General features: G+C 31.9%; 2 protein-coding genes across 2 annotated transcripts; both read left to right on the top strand.

The window, feature by feature from the left end:
- The first annotated feature begins 29 nt into the window (after positions 1 to 29).
- LOC144852212 (TAF6-like RNA polymerase II p300/CBP-associated factor-associated factor 65 kDa subunit 6L) lies at positions 30 to 5572 on the top strand. Its single transcript, XM_078709973.1, has 10 exons — positions 30 to 287; positions 512 to 598; positions 838 to 988; positions 1492 to 1551; positions 1663 to 1754; positions 2177 to 2350; positions 2807 to 2931; positions 3492 to 3624; positions 3988 to 4116; positions 4646 to 5572. The coding sequence occupies exons 1-10, from the start codon at positions 144 to 146 to the stop codon at positions 5285 to 5287; spliced, it is 1737 nt and encodes a 578-aa protein (XP_078566099.1). The 5' UTR covers positions 30 to 143; the 3' UTR covers positions 5288 to 5572.
- Positions 5573 to 8871: 3299 nt separating this feature from the next.
- LOC144852241 (microtubule-associated protein 1 light chain 3 gamma-like) lies at positions 8872 to 20341 on the top strand. The gene is made up of 4 exons (XM_078710018.1): positions 8872 to 9026; positions 9774 to 9829; positions 16917 to 17023; positions 19858 to 20341. Exons 1-4 carry the CDS (start codon positions 8975 to 8977, stop codon positions 20015 to 20017), a joined length of 375 nt encoding a protein of 124 aa, XP_078566144.1. The 5' UTR covers positions 8872 to 8974; the 3' UTR covers positions 20018 to 20341.
- The last annotated feature ends 580 nt before the right edge of the window (positions 20342 to 20921 follow it).

Here is a 20921-nt window from a genome sequence, read left to right as displayed (position 1 = left end):
CACCTCTTCTCTCGCTCGCTCGCGCGAAGACTAAAGAAACAAGAGGGGTAAACATAGGCCTAAATCATGTTTTGATATTGCTAGCTTACATGTTAATCTTATTTGGTAAGATGTACTAGGCCTATCTATAATTCACATGAATCATGTCAGAAGAAAGAAAATATGCTGTTTTATCAACTGAATCCATTAAACTGATTGCTGAATCTGCAGGCTTCAATGGTCTACCGGAGGACATCGCCGCGGCTCTGGCCGAAGATGTGACCTACCGGCTTAGAGAAGCGGCTCAAGTAAGTATGATCGATTAGGCCTAGCCTAGGGAAACCCAAAAGTAGATATATCAGTAATACCGTATCAGTCGCATAGCACATGGGGCCACAAGGAGGCTTACTACCGTATGGAATGATTCAAGATTTCCAACAATAATAATATTAACTTAATTTAAACATTTAATTAACATTAACAATTTAAATTGATATTGTTTAACTTTTAATTTTAAAACTTTCTTTTTTAGTCAAGCGTACAGTTTATGAAGCATGGCCGACGAAAGAAACTTACACATGAAGATTTCAATAGAGCTTTACGTTGGAGCGATGTAGAGGTATGGATATATCAAGTGGTGGAAGAGTTTATAAAAACAATTATGAGCCTAATTGCCCTGGAACCTGATCTGTAGTCCCGATTGACTGATAACCGATAAAATAAATACATTTGTAAAAAAATTGACAGAAGAGAAGAAATGACACATACAGAACTACTGTAAGCTGCATGCATATTCAATAATTTATTCCCGATAATAAATTGTTCATATTAACTAATTATTTTGTGTTTACTTTTAAGCCAATTTGTGGAGGCAATTTAAAGGATATTCAAGCATTTCGACACAACAAGGATGCAGATGTTTACTTTATTGATGACCGAGAAATAAGCCTGGCTGATGTATCATTGGACATTAAGCATCCTCAGAACAATGGCGAGGCTTCTGTCCAAGGTACTGTATTATCAATGGTCATTTAGGTCACCGGGTATGGAACGCCCAACTTCATGGTTCATGCAAAAAATTTATCAAATTTATTTGGCTTAATAGACCAAGTTGAATCACTGCCCAAAGAAGAAACTTAAACAGTATGATACTTATGTAGTAAGAGCAGTTTTCTGTTTGGGCTCATGCCTATTACTTGCTCCTGGCAAGATGAAATGTAAAACGTACTTTAAGAACTTTTGCTGAATAAATATTATTGTTAACCCCCCAAAAAACGTCCCTCTTGGCAATGGTGAGTAACGACGGCCTAACTCTTGAATTCAAAAGACGATGTCAAGTACAATATGTGTCATAATCGGTGGCCGGCACAAAAACTTCTAGGCTTACTAGAAGGCGATTGAATTTGATTATCATTAATGTTAATGAAAGGATCAGATTAAGCTTAATTAGTTTTAGGATTAGATTATTCTGACATATTCATTAAAACTTTTTTTTTATTAATTCCTCTATAGCACAATGGATAGCTTTTGAAGGAGTCAACAAAGTGAATAGTCTATCGAAAACATCATCAGGTAAAGTTATTCAATCTGATTGGTTAAATTTGTTTTGTACAGGACTTTATGGAGTCATCCTACAATGGTATTTAAAAAAGATAAATAATGGTTTGTTTTTTTTCTTTTTAGTTACATTAGGTCCGACACTCACAGATCCATTGAGTGAGTATTATGTACACATTACCCAGGCATGCTTAGGCAAAGACGAGGAGGCTATGAAGGTAAAGTGAATTTTGTCTTTCTATCATGACATCTTTTTTATCACTTTTCATCATCATTATCATAACTTTTTCATCATGACAATAGCATCACTTTTTTATCATCATTATTTTCACCTTTTCATCATCATCAATTTTCTATCATCATTAACTCAATTTTCCATCATCATTTTCATCACTTTTTATCATCATTAACACCTTTTTGTAATTATCATAACTTTTTCATCATCATTACCATCACTTTTCATCACCTTTCAACACTTTCCATCACATTTCATCACCATTATCATCTTTTTAATAATTATCTTATCACATTTTCATCATCATTACAATTATATCATCACTTTTCAACATCATTATCATCACTTTTTCATCATGATGTTATCATTTTTCCATTCACTCTTTCATCAACTTTTTTGTTTCAGGTTGCACTTGCAGATCTTCGGAGCAACAGCAAGATTGGAAGTCTACTGCCATTCCTTCTCAACTTTGTCTCCAGCAATTTAAGTAAAGTCAGCCACAGTTTAACGCAGATTAATAAAATGCTACACATTCTACAGTCATTGGTGAACAACTCAAGTCTGTTTCTAGGTCCATATGTAAGTACAGTAAGGTACACTTTTGGGACCCTAACAACGAGTCCCCTTAATAGGGGTGTCCCCTGAATGTGGGTTTAAACATATATTGCCCCTCATTTTTTTTTACAGAAAAATGTCCACTTAATAGGGGTGTCCCATGAATAGGGGTTTGCTGTAGTATTTGAACATATATTGCCCCTTATTTTATTTACTCTTAATAGAGGTGTCCCATAAATAGAGGTGTCATAAAAAAAGTCATGTATATATTGGGGGTTATACAATCATAGCGCAGCTGTAGTTTGGTGGGTTAATGTCATTGCCTTCCAAACCCAAGGTTTAAGGTTCAATCCTGACCTAGTTCTATGGTTATAACGCATGTACAGTTTAAACTATATAGCTATAAAACTGCTCCACTCCCTAAGCCTCAAATAAGACTATAAGCATGATGATCCAGTTTTTTAATTTTTTACAATAAAGTTAAATGTTTTGGTGACTTCATTGGTGCACTGTATGTTAGAACCACTTACTGCGTCACTCAACCCTCTCAACGATCATTGGCTACTGCGTGACTACGCCTCGTTAATACTGGCCAAGACTTTGAGGTTAGTAATGTAAATGTCATACTTGGAAAATAAATCAAAATTGTTATTTTGCTTAACCAATCTATCAAGTCTCATGAATTAATTAATTACACACCCTGTTATGGACTGTACCATTTCAGCCTATTTTTGTGATGTATTAAGCTCTGTATAGACTATCAAACTAGTTTTACAAAAAAGTGTGATGTGCCCATATATGGTAGTGATATGTCCAAATATGGTAGTGGTATGACATCATGTTTATATATGGGCACATCACATTTTGTTGTCACATAAATTTGATAGTTAAATGATCTTATTACTTATGAATGGATAGCACCCTCAATTTGTAGTCTCGTGCAACGCGACTCTACAGCTCACTATGTCGGTTGATCGGTAAACACTAACTGACTAAATAAATTGTTTTATGTTTTTATCCTGTATACGTATATTTTAAAACATAAAGAAAATAATAGTAATTTTCATCTGTGAGAATGGTTGATATTTAAAATATAAAAAGTTATTGTTTTTAAAATGGAGGCTTTACTCTATTTTTAATTCTTAAAACCAATATTTTGTTATAGATCTTTGGAGTTGCATGCAGAAAGTATTCATCAACAGCTAGGAGTGATGTTTGAGCAAGTTTTTACAGACCCACTCAGATCACTATGTTCACAATACGGTGCTATCATGGGCTTGATAGTCTTAGGGCCACAGGTTCGTTAAAATATATTAATATACATGACAAGATGTATTTTCCCCCGAAAACATGAAAAATAAAAACTAATATAAAATCTGATTTTGAATAGGTCATTTTCTAATTTTAATAAAGTTAAATCACTTCTGTAGAAAAAAAAAGCTAATCTTTAGTCATATTTTAATGATTTTCTTGTTTGGGGAATTATTTGTTAATGTGGTAAAATGATTAGTCAATTAAGGTTTATGTTCTTTTACTTTAGTCAATTATAAAATATTTTCTTATCTGTGGAGGGCCTAAAGGACTACAAATGTTATATTGGACTATATACAAATAAAGTCTGCCTGGGAAATTAAAACTTGTTAATATGTGTTTATCACTAGGCACTTGAATCAATCCTACTGCCAAACATGGCACCTTATATGCCCAGCTTATTCATGTTCCTACAAGACACGTCCATCTCAAATTATTCAAATCAGAACGATGCAAGAAAAGTACTTGGCGCTCTACAGGTAATGTTACAAGAATGTCATGATGATACAAATGTTTTCTTAGGCTTGTCACTTTGACTACGTTTTTGTCCCCCCCCCCCCCACCCAAGAATACAGTAAAAATGGATTAAGACGATGTTAGCATGGTCATCCATGTGTACATTTTTCTATAGCCATGATTGACCATTCATGCAAATTAGTATTTTCTATCGGTTCTCCGTACGGTGAACCTTGCCAATGACAAATATTGTTATTATTATTTTATTTATTTGAACAACAAACAATATTGTAAAACAAACAAAAAGAGAATCGGTCAGGGGCTGCTAAATAAAACAAGATTATTATAAACTTCAAAAGTCAGCAGTATTGAAATCTTTCAAAAATTTTAAGTGTACATAACATCTGATTAGGAATCCAAGATGTGAGCCAGTATGGCGATACCCCCGTAGCTGCATTCAATCGGCCAATCAGATATGCCAGTTTAAAGCCACGCCCCCTATTTGGTCATGCACCACTACCTCGAATGAATGTCTTTTTTTCTCATTTGAAGGTAGCTGCAGATTTACTGTTACACTCAAAACTGACGACGGATGTTTTTCTTGAACCATCAAGTCCACTATTATCACCTTGCTCCAGTTCTAGTCCCGACGTAGACAAACAAACTGACCCTTTAATAGGTCAAGGGTCAAGCGGTAACAAGCACGCTAATTTATATAGAACTTTTTCTGAATATTTTGGAGATGGTTTTTCAAACACGATGAATGCGTCGGTCGGCGTTCAACATTGGTTAAGACAAGAAGAAAAGAAAATCGCACCGATGGAAATGTACAAACTTAAAAATAAATTGCGCTTAAAGGTATCGGACGATACAAAACCAAATTCAACACGGAAACAAAGTAGATATAACCACAAACGACGTATAGAAGATATTTTTATCACCAATAGGAATATAAAAGTTAGAAATATGAATATTAATCTTTCGATAGAATTTTGCGTGGATGGTTTTAAACCACGTTTACCATTTTTACTCAAGAAAAGAAACGTTTCAAAGAACTTAATGGCATATAATTTGGAGTCGTCAAAGTTTGCGATTTTGAATAAGCAGATGAAAGTATTTGGAAAGCGACGCAGTTTGTCATCTTATAAAAACCCACTTGACATTCCGAATGTATGGGTTGGTGATATCTGGTGACATTTTATATTTCGGTTTTTGTAATGGATTTTGTTTTATAGCGCCCTCTATTATTTGGCAATGCTTTTATAAAGTCTCTTAATATTTCATTTTCCACAAAGACCTCTGTAAATCATGAATAGACCATTTTATTTATTTTGTACTTAAAATATTTTGTAAAATTTTGTTTTGTAACAAAATCATGATACAAAAACAAATGTGAATCTACAATTTAAAAATTATTTTCCTGTTTTCATTGAAAAAAAAGTGAATAAAGATGTATTTATGAATTTTTTGTAAAAATTACAAATTTGTTTTATAAATACAATTTATATTTAAAAAATGGGGTAGGGGATGAATTTTAGGTGCATGTATATGCAATGTGCAAAGCTCTGTCTACACTATCAAACTTTATGTGACTGAAAAGTGTGATGTGCCCAAATATGATAGTGATATGCCCAAATATGGCAGTGATCACATTTTTTTGTCATATAAAATTTGATATAGTGTAGACAGAGCTTAAGTAAAAATCTTACTGTTTTCAGTGTTTCACCAATTTCAATTTTCTCATTATCGTTCAAATACCTTACAAAGTAGCTTCTTACTACCCACTCCCCTCTCCCAGACTTTTTAGAATTATAAGGTACCCCAAACCTTTCCAGAGTAATAAATATTAGATAGAAATTTGTAGAATTGAGCCCTCTATGGTTGGAGTATGACGCGTACTCGCTTGAAAGTCAATAAAGCGTGAAAACACAATCGCATACAGTACTTTTGATCCTTATAAAAGTTCCCTATTATTTACACTATTTTAAAGCAATAAAAAATCACATTTGGCCTTCTCTTTCATTTAATTGGTTTTTTAAACGACCAATCAATTCAAAGAAGTCGTTACGTGAAAGTATTAATGTGTGTCACTTCCTTGCAATCGCGATAGACGAGTTCCCCAAAAAAAGTGTAATTTCCTGAGACGGGAAAGTTTTTGAACATGTAGAAAGACCTACTTAAATATAATCACATCCTTTATAAGGTTCCTTTAATCGCTCGAGAAAATCGAAAGTACAAAACAAGGTTGTTGGTCTATCTAACGACCCGCGAAATTCTTCCAAGAAAAGTTTGAGGCGCTTCACCTTTGGTACCGTGGCGCAAATACAATACCAACAAACAGTTAATACCAGTTCAGTTACGGTAGAGCAAACATGGGCAGTTATATAGCAAACATGAGCAGTTATATACCTGTACTGTACAGGCATTTCAAACTATAAACGTAATCTCTGTAATTAGGCTAAACCTTCATTAATTGTTTTTTTGTAAATTCCACTATAGTACACCTATAATGTATTCTGTCGGGTCAACAGAATATTGAATTTGAAATTGTTATATTTTGTTCTATACCTGTACAGGCATTTCAAACTATAAACGTAATCCTTGTAATTAGGCTACACTTTTATTAATTGCTTTTTTGTAAATTCCACTATTTTTACACCTATAATGTATTCTGTCGGGTCAACAGAATATTGAATTTGAAATTGTTATATTTTGTTCTATACCTGTACAGGCATTTCAAAAGGTGTAATCTCTGTAATTAGGCTACACCTTCTTAATTGCTTTTTGTCCACTGTATTATATATCATCATATATTTTATGTATTCTGTCGGGTCAACAGAATATTGAATGTGAAATTGTTTTTAATATTAATCAAGATCCCGCTGAGGTAACAGTTTTAAAGGATTACGTAAGAATAACAGCAACTGGGCAATGTCCTTGTCAAAGGACATACGTGCCTGGAACCATGGTGATTCACAAACGATCACTTGTCGTGTCGTCTGCCAATTTGTTATTCATCACGTGACAATCCATGCATACATACGTAGGCGCAGGCCTATCTATATTTCTTCACATTCGGCGTTTTGTAAATTATTACTTAGATTAGTAAAACTTCGTTTAAAAAAGAAATATTTCTTTAAAAAAATGTCGCTCATCTCACGATACTGTCTACATGCATCTCAATATTTATCAGCAAATGTTTACATAGACTCTCTTTTCCCAGACGTGCTTTTGGGTGTGCGCATACCCAGTTCGAGTTTCCAGATAACCATTTTTTCAGCCGTAGTAAACTATATAATTAGGCCTATTAGTTACCGCATGGTAACTGTTGCCAATGCTTCCGTTCTCTTGAAATTATAACTGCCTAAAGGAGCCGTGCGAAAATCATGACTTAGGCCTACATTAAATTCTAGATGAATTTGTGGCGCATCATGGTTACAGACATTTTCGAAATAAATGTTATACGTACAACGTAATCAACGAAACTGAATGCTAGGTTCATACTAGAGACGCAACACAAGGACGTAACGCAACGTAAGTGAGTTGACCAATCACAAACGATGATGGATTATTTGAACTTCGCTTGTCATTGCTCAACACGCTTGCGTTGCGTTTACGTCCTTGCGTTTGCTAAAAGGTATGGAGCGTCAACCACACTTTCCTTACATTTGTTTTAGGTCGTCTTTTTGACGCTCCATAGTATCCAATCCACTTCACAAACGGGAACGACAAACACACATAAATTATCTTTTTTAAAAAGAACACAATAATTGAACTAATCATGGTCATCAGGTACGTGCAGATACGTTTTATCTTTTGTGGTCAAGTAAAACCGAAACAGTGCAATAACAATATGCCGTGAAAGTGACGTCATGCACATGAATGTCACAACCGGGGTCACAATTGTCATTTCGTAACTCAATAATCGAAGTAGGTCTTTGTAAGTCTAATCTTTAATCGATTCTCCTCCCAACAAAGAACGCCAAAATTAAATGTGCCCTTACAGCATGCCGAAAAAGAGTTTGAGAAATAATTATTGAGACCATGGACATTGATGGCAAAAAATAAAATTACAAAATAGATCGTAGCAAAAATCCAAATGAAAATGTCCGAGATAGTCGAATGTTGAAATTTATTATGACGTCACTTTATTTTATGATTTATAATGACATTATCACCACGCGGTTTCAGTAGGACTCGTGCGTAGGCGTTTCATAACTTCCATTTTCACGTTTTATAAAAATGCATCTCTCTCTATATTTTATATTGATATTTTTGTTTTTTTTAAATGTTTTGATTTGGGTATCTTTTTGTCTTCTCTAACTATCAAGCTAGCTCACTGGGGAAGGTCTGTCTGAGCCATCTTCTTCCCTTGAACAATAAGTACATGGTCAAGGTCATTGAACAGTCCGCTTTTCTTACGAAATACAAAACCTATCTTAGAAACAGGCTAAAAAGATATAAGGCCCAAGTTATCTTATGACGTCACATTAAAAAAAACCCACTATTAATTTTGATAAAGTATTCCTTGAGTTTCAATACTTGTTTCTGTTTATTTATTACATACACTTTAAAAAGTATTATACACATTGCGCGCCCGTTACATTACGTATGCATTTTTATTGATAATAAGTTTCCGTTGAAACAACTTTCAATTCAACAAAAAAAAAAAACATTTTTCTCAAACGAAACGTGATGATCGAATGAACGTCTGGAATTTGGAAGACTAGACCAGGAAGCACAAACTCTTTAATAACAGGTCAGTTGCCGTCCTCATAAACACAGTCGCGGTGTAGAGGTGCGTATTTGAACTTAGTCGCCTGCTTAAAAACCAAGGAAAAATACTAGTTTCTGACATTGGAATTGGAATAAATAGCAATCATGCCTGCTTCAGAAAAAAACCAAAAGTCTTTTAAGCAGAGGAAAACATTCAGTAAGTGGTTTTTATAGTCGTTTTTTAAGTGAAATCTTGACAGACTGGTGGTGGGTGAGTTGTGGTACGGTGGCCTGGTTCTGTAAGTACAGCCTTACAGTTTGCTCAATGTGGCTGTCAATATTGTCATTCTATTATTGACCGCCTCTGCTGGATGGGTACTGTCTGCTGTATACTCTTGATTCGGCTCAAAACACAGTAGAGAGCATTTAGATTGTTTTTTAACTTCAAGTGAAGTATCCTTACATTTTGTTTGTATTCAATACAGTAGGAGAGTAGGCCTATTCTATTAATATAAATAAAATAAAAACTAGTCTAAAACGAAGTGTTAGGATTTGAGTCTTCAACAGCTGATTTGTAAGCCTGTATTGTAGAAGGCTCAGTCGCTGTTGTTATTGTCCTGTTTAATTAATCTGAAAGGTTTATGTTACTCATATCAGAATATGTAGATCTTTTTGTTTGTCTAAGACTAAGTACTGTAGAAGTAACGTACAGACAGTAGGGCCTACGCACTTGAAGTATTTTACAGATCACATGCAACTGTTTGTACGATCTTTTCCTCAACAAATTAGTCAAATATTCCTCTACATCAGGCCCTATGATGGGGTACCTGTCCCCCAGCCCCCACACATCTCTGAATATTTCCTGTTTGCTTAAAAAACACATGAATATTCAGAAAAAATGCGGCAAAGGTAATTGTGTATTCTAATATTTTATTATCTCATTATCATAAAATCTTTCTTACAGCGCAACGAAAAGAAGAAGTTGCTGGTATAAGAGCTAAATTTCCAACAAAGATTCCAGTAAGTATCTAGCTTAGACTAGTTAGTCGTCGACACCAACACATTAATATCAGTTTTATTATTGTAATAATTACACAATATTTCAGAAAAGGGGTTTATTTTCTGTCATACTAGGCCTGGTATCGCACGGTATGGTTTTATGATACAAAAAATAAATCATGTTACTAACATGCTCTACTGTATAGTAGTACATTTAACTATATGTTTTCCTTTCCAGAAACAAGTTAAAATCAGTTAAAATATTGTTAAACCTTTCTGTAATACAATGAATTGTACTGTCGAAGGTTACCATTCGAAAACTGCCTTGTTTCTTTCCTAATAAAAGAAAGGGCTGTCATTAAAGGGCTGTCATTAAAAATAGACAACAACATACTGTATATACAATGTTATAGGATTACCCAGAATCCTAAAGTAAGAATAGTAGGCAAAAGCATTACAATGCTTATTCTGTGTTTTTATAACCTTGCCATTTCAAAGCCTGCCATTATACTCATTTTAAAGACTCGAAATCTGGCAATAAAGACTGTTATTTAAATGGGCTAGCAGTAGCAAGTCCAACAATCTAAATTGAGCTGGTTATCACTGCCTGTTTACAGATAAATTACTAACTTATTACTGTACAATATGACGTCATTTCAACAGCCACAGATAAGCAAACGCAATCAATATAATTGTGTGCGTGGTATGGTATTACAGTTTAAATAATTCAAAAAACACTATATAATATTTTGTCCATTCGTTTGCATTTTCAATTTAAATACCTTAAAAAATATAATTAAATTGTCAAGTACACTAGGCTGGTTTTGAGTAAAAGTTGGAAATTCAGTATGGCATAAGAAATATCAGACTACAGTAAGAAGCATGAGTTTGAGACCTGTCTGTGTCATATTGCTTGTAAACCCCTGTCTACACTATCAAACTAGTTTGACAAAAAAGGTATGATGTGCCCAAATATGGTAGTGATAATGATGTCATTATCTCCATACAGTATATAGACTCATCACATTTTTTTGCAAATTTAGCAATACAGTACAGTAGTTGTGTCAAAATAGATAATTATTTTTTTTTAAATCTATGGGGATGTAGACAATCCAAAATAGTGTGTGAAAGAATTACACTCCAAAATATTTCGGATTAAAAAATGAAATGTATCAATTCTTTATAAAAGAGAAAAAAAATAATAAAACTGGCTGAAAATCAGAAACACTCAAAAGTTAGGTTAGAAAGAAAAAAAACCCTTGTCACCTCGTGAAAAATTAAAACCATGAATGACAAATACTGTAACCAAGAAATAAGCATTGTTACTTCTGAAAGACATTGTTATTCAGAAAAAAAGAATAATTTGATGGAAAAGTACTGACTAATTGTAAAGCTAAGGTTATCTCTAACAATTATCAACCTTGACCAGTTGCAAGTCAATACTCTGTACTGTAGGATGGTCAAGTTTATATAGAGGTCAGTGGTTTAATGTCCTGCAAACACCAGTCCTCCAGTCCTGGGTCTTCCTTTAGTTTGTGAGCAAACACAGTATTTCTGAGAAAGTGATTGTTCAGTTCATCCTTAGTTTACTAGGGTAATTGAGTCATCCAAGTGAAAAAATAAACAACCACAACCTAGATTGGTCAATGGGCATGTGATTAAGCCCACATGATGGAGCTTTATAGTTTAATTATAAACTCTAGAACTAGTAAGTACTACGTATTACAGTACTATAGAAATCTGGTCCAATTACGGATGTACGGATATGTGAATAATACTGTCATGTACACGTGAAAATGCATAACTACACAGAATTAGGATTCAGTCTTTATTTTATAGAAGATCAGAAGATAAATTATTATTACCAAGAATTGCTTCAACCTTTCCGTGTCAGCAAACTGTATGTAGACAAAAATAATGGCATCAGCAAGAAAAGTTTGTAAATTTCGCTAATTGATTGGACACTAATTTTAGTTTGACACCTAAAATTTGCCATTTTTAAGCCTTGGGCCATTTCCCCCCCCCCCCCCATTTATAAATCCTGGATCCAGCCCCGGTGTACTGTACCATGTGACTCTACAGTGTACCATATATAATACTGTACGATATTTGTTGAAGTCACTTGCAATATTTTGTCTCAACATGTAAAAAAAATACTGAAATTAACATGATTATATTATTAATAAAGTTGGTTTAAAAACCTTTGATATATCTGACACAGTAATTATGAAAGTTTTTACTGTAAGTAAGTCAAACATTTTCAATTCTGCATTTACTGTAGATGTCATATGATCAGATCCTTATGTTTTCAATTATGTAAATACCTCCAAATACTGTAAATATGTTATAGAAAATTAAATCATGTGATATTTTAGATGAAGCAATATATCATTTGCTCACAGTATCAATTTTTAAAATTTTTTAATATCACTTTTGAAATTGAAAATATGTTTTTTCTATCATACAGTACTTTTTATACTGTACTGTATGTTGTTACTACTGTAGTACAGTACTATCATTTATCAATGAATTTTAAATAAAAAAAATATTGGTATTGGTCAGTAGACCTTAAAACTACTGTCGGGTAATCTTCCACTATCCACTAATGTATAGTGTAATACATGTAAATTTTAAAATGATATTTTTGGACCGCAACCTGTTTTTCCAATTGGAGACTTAGGCCTACTGTAAAGCAGCACAATGCAAAGATAAGTATACCAATCTCAAGTGACAATTTGTGATAGTATCGTGATTGGTCAACTTACTTGTGCCGTGCTTACAGTATATCCTTGCTTTGTGTCTCCGAGTCCAAGTACTGCAAAACTTAAGTTTTACAGTAGATTATTGCAGTAATATTGTGACACAGTACTGTACCTTCAAATTGCAATGACCTTGCCAGAGAATGTCAATGTCAACATTTTATATATTCCATTAAAATTCACAATATACAGTAAATGAGAAAACAATGATAATTGATGAACTTCAAATTAATATGTGCTCTAACCTAGTTTTTGATGGTCATTGTAAAGTTGGCAATAATAATAAATTTAATATGGTCAAGGCTTTTTGAATATTTATTAAATATTCATTTATTTCAGTAGTATTATTATTGTAAGTTGTAACCAATTAAAATTTATTTATTACAGTGTCCATATTATTTGCCTTACATACAAATGTACTGTACAGCTGTATGTATAGTGTAGAAAAAAGAAATATGAAAATTTAATATAATATTTTATATTATAAATATTATATTTATCATTGAGCCACTGATACCAACAGCATTGTCATTTTTTTCAGCATTTGCCTTTGAAATTTATCATAAATAACAATGAAGAACATTGAAAATTGTGAGAATGAGATATTAAGAGAAACAAAAGTGAATTATGATATGATATTAATGAAAATTGTCCCTTAGATACAGGTGCCCCTTAAGTACTGTACAGGTATCCCACAGAAGGGTTTATACACTTGGTTCAATTTTTGACAAGTTTTGTAAGATTTATTTAAAAGACTCTTGGAAAAAACGAACTGAAATTTTAAATAACCCTGCAAATAATGTTTAAATTGTTTTTTTGTTTTTGTTTTTAACTGTATATTAATTGCTTTTAATTTGTACCAACTTTATTATTATGTAAGTATTGTAGTTGAGCTACTTTGTCAGTGAGACTAGATCTCTTTTTTCTTTTTAATTTTGTTTTTGGATGCACCGTTAGTTATGGTCTAACGTGTGCCACTGTTACTCAAGTGAATCCATTAAATTGTATTGTATTGTACTAAGGCAAAGTTTGTATTATTGTACACTGATTGTAAAAGTAATACAAGTCTAGTCGTATTACCGTAGTACACAAAACTAATGAATTTAGCGGTTGGCAGACAGCTCAATATGGGGTAGTGCCTATCGGTATTGTTGTATTGTACAAAACAGACTTAGTGTATCACTAATATTGTTACGCTTCACTGATTGTCTAAGTTTGGTTATTAAAGGTGCCGTGCAATAATTAAATTGTACTTTTTAATACTTAATACTTATTTAACCAATCATCACTTTACTGTACAGTACCTCAGACTCAAAGTGACAGTTCTGACAAAAAAAGTAAGATAAAGAGATTTCTTAGAAACTAAAAGGAAAAATAAGAATTTTGTAAAATGTATTGTATGTTGGATTTTTCAAAGCCTTTTGGGCACAAAGTTATTGAGAATTGTGCATAATTTATAGTATTATTATTGCACATACAATACAGTGAATAGATGTAAATGTAATGTACAATTAAGGCCTGTACTGAGAACTATAAGCAGTGACTTAACACAGAGGTCTGGGCCCTGGTTTATTAGGAACCCTCCTTTCTATATATTTTAATGCCTGTTTAATTTTCCTGTGGGCACTGCTTATGGGCCCCCATAAGCTCCGGGGCCCCTGGGTTTAGCCAGTAAGTGCTCAGCCATTACGCCACTAACCATAAGCTGAACAATCTTCTGTTTTTCTCATTTCATTGTATTTTGTCGTGTACAGCACTGTACTGTACCTTTAAATTCTATTTCAAAAGGAATTGTCCTATTCATCCGGTCTTACACTGTAAATATTTTATTTTCAATAGATTATTATGCAAAACTTTAAAGTAAGTTTGTGTTGATAAAACACTATTGATAATAAAATACTTTTATTATAACATTTGAATTTGTTGAATTATACAAAATATTATTATTATATAATATGAAAATATCAAAATGCATCGAAAATATCAATTCATAAAAAAATTACTCAAAGAAGAACAGAAAAAACAAAAGTCAGGGGAAGATACGACTGTGCAGGGATAATTATGCTTACCACTTATGGAAAAGGCCAAAGTTTACAATGACATTCTTTGATCATTCCGTTTTTACTTTTGAAGATGAACTGGGGTTTTTAGAGTGCACACGAGCCAGATGTGTACACTGGTTTGCGGTGCCCCTGTCTTGTTACAATAACAAAATCTTTTTTATATCAATCATCATTGGTTTTTTTTAACAATGACATGTTTGTTTATTTATAACAATAGAAAAAATATATTTATGATTTGTTTGTCGTCATTTTGATAATAATGTGTACTCTGTCATACTGCAGTGTAATCAACATTAATTGTATATGTAGGCAGAGGTAATGTTTGCACAATAATAACAATTATATGTTTACCATGGAGATACTGACATCATGTACAAAGATCTTCTAAAATCTGGTTCAGTGAATGATAATAAAATGGTATACAAATAATGAATGTTTATGGTTTGCATGGTGAGAATATTTCATTAGTTGAAAAAGGAGTCAATCTTTCAACTCATGAAAATTCACTCCATTTAAAGTCCCATTACGATAACTTTTTTCCTCTTTAAATGGTTAAAAATGTGAAAAAATAAGTCGACAAGGAATGACCTGGTTTAATGTTTTTAAAGTAATATATATGCATTATTTTTACAAAACGTCAACAATTGTAGGGAATCGGTCTTTAACAAAAAAATTTTCTGAAATAATATGTTATTCAATATTCATTGAGATTGATTGATTTCCAATTCACAATAAAAAAAAAACCATAACATTATTAACAACAACAATTTGGACACACAACATCGAATCATTTTTAGTAAACACTAAAAATTTAGTACAGTACTTAAAATTATTATTTTGTTCTCATTTCATTCGTACATTACAGAAAGCAGTGAAACCGATCGTCTACTATGACAAATAAATTATTTCAATCCTGATGCATTAAATGGACGTATTTCATTAATAATAATGATTATTTATTGGATATATTAATACAGGCTGCAGATGTTGTTTATAACCAAACAGTGTACTGTCCAGTTTGATAATAAGCCATATTGAATGTTATGGTGTATAGTGCTGTATTGCTTATGTTTTGATAAAGGCCAATAGTACTATTTTTATCTATTCACTAATCATAGAGCTATAGATTAATACAAATTGTCATGTCTATTTATAAATGTAATGTGTACGTCTGGTAAACATTATATGGTCAAATGTCATCTTCTCCAAAACTGAAAACCTTTAACCAGAAATTACTGCCATTACGTTAGTAAAACAAATTCTGTTACCTCATAGAAATGTCTAAGATTTCAATACCTATACCCCTTTTCCAACTACAGTAGAAGCTCTATTAAGGGGACAGTTTCATGGCCATATGCTTAGATGGGTCCAAAAATGTCCCCTTAATAGAGGTTCCCCAAAGAGAGGTTCTTCTAATTTTTAAATTTGATTATGCCACTTGCATTTTATAGTGTATAGTAAATCTTCTCATTTTTACATCAGTAAATTTGTCCAAATATTTTAAATTTAAAAAACCCTTTTTAAAAATCTCTTCATTCATTAGCAAATTCCTGTTGAAAGAAAACTATATTTAACTGAACAATTAATGATTCTATAATTCAGTCATCCATCAGTTGTGTAGCATACCATCTATAGAATTACAATTTTGATTGAATTTTTTGAATTTTTTTTAAAGGATTTTTTTCCTAAAATAAATCCATTCTATTTAACAAATACTGTTCGAAACATTTTAAAACTTAATCCTTTATTGAAGATTATTATACAGAACTGGGTTCTTTAAAGTGCAGACAGGTTATAACAGGTTACGGTTTATAGTCCTTATCTGATAAGACTTGTTTTACCACCAGAACTAGTAGCGAGTCGGCCTCGAACCCTTGCCGATATTGTTGGCTCTGTAGGTATGGTAAACGGCGCCCCTGCTTTAACTGCTCGGCCACTTGACTCAACTCAATATATGGGTATTGCGACGATAAAAATGAAAAAAATTTTAGCATAAAATTTAGCATTAAATAAATTAGAATCCATCACATCATAAAATCCAACATGTCTGCAGGTGTCCCCTGAATAGGAGTTAAAACATACATTTCCCCTTGCTTGTTTCACAGAATAGTGTCACATTAAAAATATCCTCTAAATGGGGAAATTTAAAAAGATGTTGTGTTTTAAATAAAAAATAAATATATTTGCTCATAATAATGATTAAACATGATGATTTTACTATTTTTAAATTGTATAAATAGTTACTGTATAATGAAGTTTAGTTTATTTTTTTGTTTGCATTTGTAGGTTATAGTTGAGCGATATTACAAAGAAGAACAGTTACCTCTCCTTGACAAAACCAAGTTTTTAGTACCCCAAGAATTGACAATGAGCCAGTTTATTACAATAATTAGGTAAGTATGACAGTAGGGTGCACATTTCGGTGCTGTAGGAAATACTGTAGCTTACTGAACACAAAATCTAGTCAAATGTTTTGTACCACCCACTAACGTAACAATCAACCACTAACGTAACATTAACTACTAACGTAACATTAACCACTAACGGTAACATTACATTAGTAATTGTGGTTGATTATTACATTAGTGGGTTGGGTTAAACATCTAGGACCAAGTTTAAACGCTATGTAAGAAATTCATTAGAAAGCGTGTATTTTGTCTGTAGTGTAGGTACTGTAGTTTTTTTAGTTTTACAGTTAGTTTCCCTTTGGTTTCCGTATCTCAAGAAAATGTGTTTATGCAAATGACACAAAATGAACTTGTAGGCCTACATAAATTACCGCTGGGCAATTCCACGGTGACGGAATTACACATTTTCCATAATTTTAAATTTTAATTCCTTGTATCTTTTTTAGTTTAAGGCAGATTTCAAAACAAGTTTAATAGTTTAATAGCTAGTGATTCTACTAATTATTTACACAAAAAAAAAATTAAAAAACCAACCATATTTTTTTATAATATCATAAAACATATATCGTGACGGAATTTCGCAGAAAAACCACCTCATTTTTACCCCTAAACATTTCATTAAAACTCTGTGAATTGTACTGGAAATTAAAAAAATTAATACATTCAATTTAGCCATTATTTAATGTAGTATTGAACATAAGTTTTTGTTTTTAAAAAAAAGTTTCAGTTTTTGATATATAGTAATAATTTGACACATGGTCCTGTGACGGAATTACAGTGACGGAATTACCTCTGAAATTGAAATCTGCAGACCATCTTTAAATTTATTTAATAAGGGTTTCCGAATAATTTTAAGGCAAAACACAATATATTAAGAAAAAACAGTCTTACAAAATTGTTGCAATGTTAAAAAAAAAACTTTATTTTATTTGAACTAATGGTTCTAAAAACAGATATTAATATCACAAAAATATGAACTTATTTTGTTTTTAATATATGGATTATATTAGAGTATTTTGAATTAGCTAAATATAATAATGAACACATACCAATATCTGATAAGAATAAAATTACATTTTCTATTTAAGTATTATGATATTTAGGTGAAATATGAATATGATTACGGAATTATACAGTTGAATTAATGTTATTTACATGTTTAAGTTAACAGTGACTATTGACCGTATTCCAAAAAACATTTTATCCCATAGTCTGTGGAAGTGGTTCTTTAAAGTGATACCTTTCTTTAGAGTCCATCAATGGTGCTGGGAGTACAGATACAATTTGATCTCTATTAATTATCCCATAAGTCCCAACCAAGACGCTCTCTATACCTCCTGGATCTTTCTTTAGATGATAACGGCATGACTGGTTAAGTTTCTATTGATTGCTTTTCCGATAATTGGTTGATAAATGAAAACAATATTACTTCAATTGCCTAGATATACCTATAGGTAAGAAGTCAGGTGTCACCCACATTACTTGTCACCCAATAGAAACAATGCAAATAAGGTATGCGTTGTCATGAATAGCCAATAGAAATTTAAAAAGAATTGTTTATTTCGTACTAATGGGAGTTGTTCTTTCTGTACAATTGGAATTATTCTGAGAGTGCAAGTGAGTCACATGAATTAGTTTTAATTATGAGAAAAGTCTGGAAGTTATGTAATACAGTAACTTATTCTGTACATTGGACATTGTTCGCATTTCGTTAATGGCAGGTGTGGTAAATAACAAAATAAATTATTAGAGTTCCTAGGCCTGAGAAAAAAATTGAATAAAAGAAGCCATAGATCCATACTAATAAACAACCACATAAACTTTGTACAAATTTTGCTGGTAGCTGAGAAAAAGTTGCTTAAAAAATGTTTTTGTATCAATACTATGTTAAATAATAGTGTTGTGGAATTACGTAATTCCACAACCAATGATTTGTGACGGAATTTCAGTTTTAAAACTTCAATAACTTAAGAAATAAAAAAAATTAAAAACAATAATTATCATAATATAATGTCTATACTCTTGCTTGATTTGCATTAGTCTTGATTTTTTACAGAAGTTATTATTTTATTAGAAATCCTAAAAAAAAACCACTTTTCTGTGTCGGAATTACAAAATATGATACATTATTATTGGGCCAAATTTAATTAATGTAAAATCAGAAATTAATTTTTTTTTTTGTCTTGTGTCTAAAATTTAATGTACTAAACTGAAATAACATGGATTTTAACTTTTTACACCACTCCTGATTATTTATTACTGAAGCTGAAAAGGTCATACATTTCTCATTTTCATTACATTTTTAAGTATCAATTTTTGAATCAAATTTTCCATATCATATCAAGTCCCTAATTTTTTTTTTTTCATATAACCTAATTCTCTATAAAATAATCTTTAATTTGATACCAAATATAGTTTGAATGGTTTAATTTGAAAAAATGGAAAAAAATCCTCTGCACTATGGAATTGCCCCGCTTCAGAAATTACGCCTTGAGAACTTTGGTTGATAGTGTGCTTAACAATTCTTATTATTACTGTATTTATTGATATAAAGTTTGCGGTACACCACGTATATTAGTTCTAAAAAGAACTGTTGAGTTTCTCGACGTTTCGATCAATATACTTTGATCGTCCAAACTTTATACCAACATTTGATTTCGCCATGCTAACCTTCAAACAATTATATTACTGTATAATTACCATAATTTACAGTATTTACTCAAGGTGAATCATTAAATCAATAATTACTCATATTTTCCTTGTATTATCAATTTAAATAAAATAAATAAATGTAAATTTTCTTTTGTTGTCATTCACAGAAATCGTATGCAACTGAACGCCACGCAAGCGTTCTATCTGATAGTGAACAACAAGAGTATCGCAAGCATGTCAACAACGCTATCAGAGATTTACCGAGACGAAAAAGATGAGGATGGATTTCTATACATGGTATACGCATCTCAAGAGATGTTTGGATAAATTATGCTAATATACATGTGTTTATGCAAATGAAACAAACTGAACTTGTACATATAATTGGTATATAGTACACTATATCATTACCACCTGGGATAGGTAGCAATATGCAGTTTATTGCTTTTATGAATAAGTATCTTCTTATATCTCCGAAAACCTGATTGCCTAATTAGTTACCATGGAAATAAGTTTTCATCAATTACGCAATCACATCGATTCAAGTTCATGTTGCAGAAAATCGATGCGCCTGCGTGTGTGATTGACATCACCATGGCAACTTGTACTGGGATACTGAAATTCACTGCTGATGCTAATCAAAACAGTAATTGCTAATCAGGTTTGATGTTTTACGTGGAAAAAAGGTTTAAATCTACTCTACATTGAGGTCAAGTTAGGGTCATATAACAGTTTCTTTAGTACTGCAGTTCTTATAGTGTTACTGCAGTATTTTTATATATTCATGAGGTTTACATAGAAGAAACTGTGCGCATTACTGCAGTAACCATTTTAATGTACCATCAGCAGTAATATTTGTAATATGACTCCTGTCAATTTGTCAGAAGTAATATTTGCAGAATTCTCAGTTATGTTACTGCAGTAAACATGAAAACATACTTCAGTAATTTTACTTTGAATTCTCAAAAGCTAAAAAATGTTCATCTTATTCATATTAAAATTGCTTGGCGAGATTTTTTTCTACTTAAAATTAACATTTATTAATCTAATTAGTTTTACTTATACCAAAAAAAAAGAAAAAAAGACGCTGACATTTTGTAGTAAGGATGAAAATGATGATAATGATATCAATTTCAAACCGTAGCAATATCATACTTCCTCAAACTATCAGTCATAAAAGTATTTATGGAAAATTATTTTGATTTATAAATCAAGAAGTCTGAATACAGGA

Source organism: Antedon bifida, chromosome 9 (assembly GCF_963402885.1).
Source record: "Antedon bifida chromosome 9, ecAntBifi1.1, whole genome shotgun sequence".
Taxonomy (NCBI): Eukaryota; Metazoa; Echinodermata; class Crinoidea; order Comatulida; family Antedonidae; genus Antedon; species Antedon bifida.
Note: the sequence above shows the minus strand (reverse complement) of the source record. Positions and strands in the feature narration are given on the sequence as shown.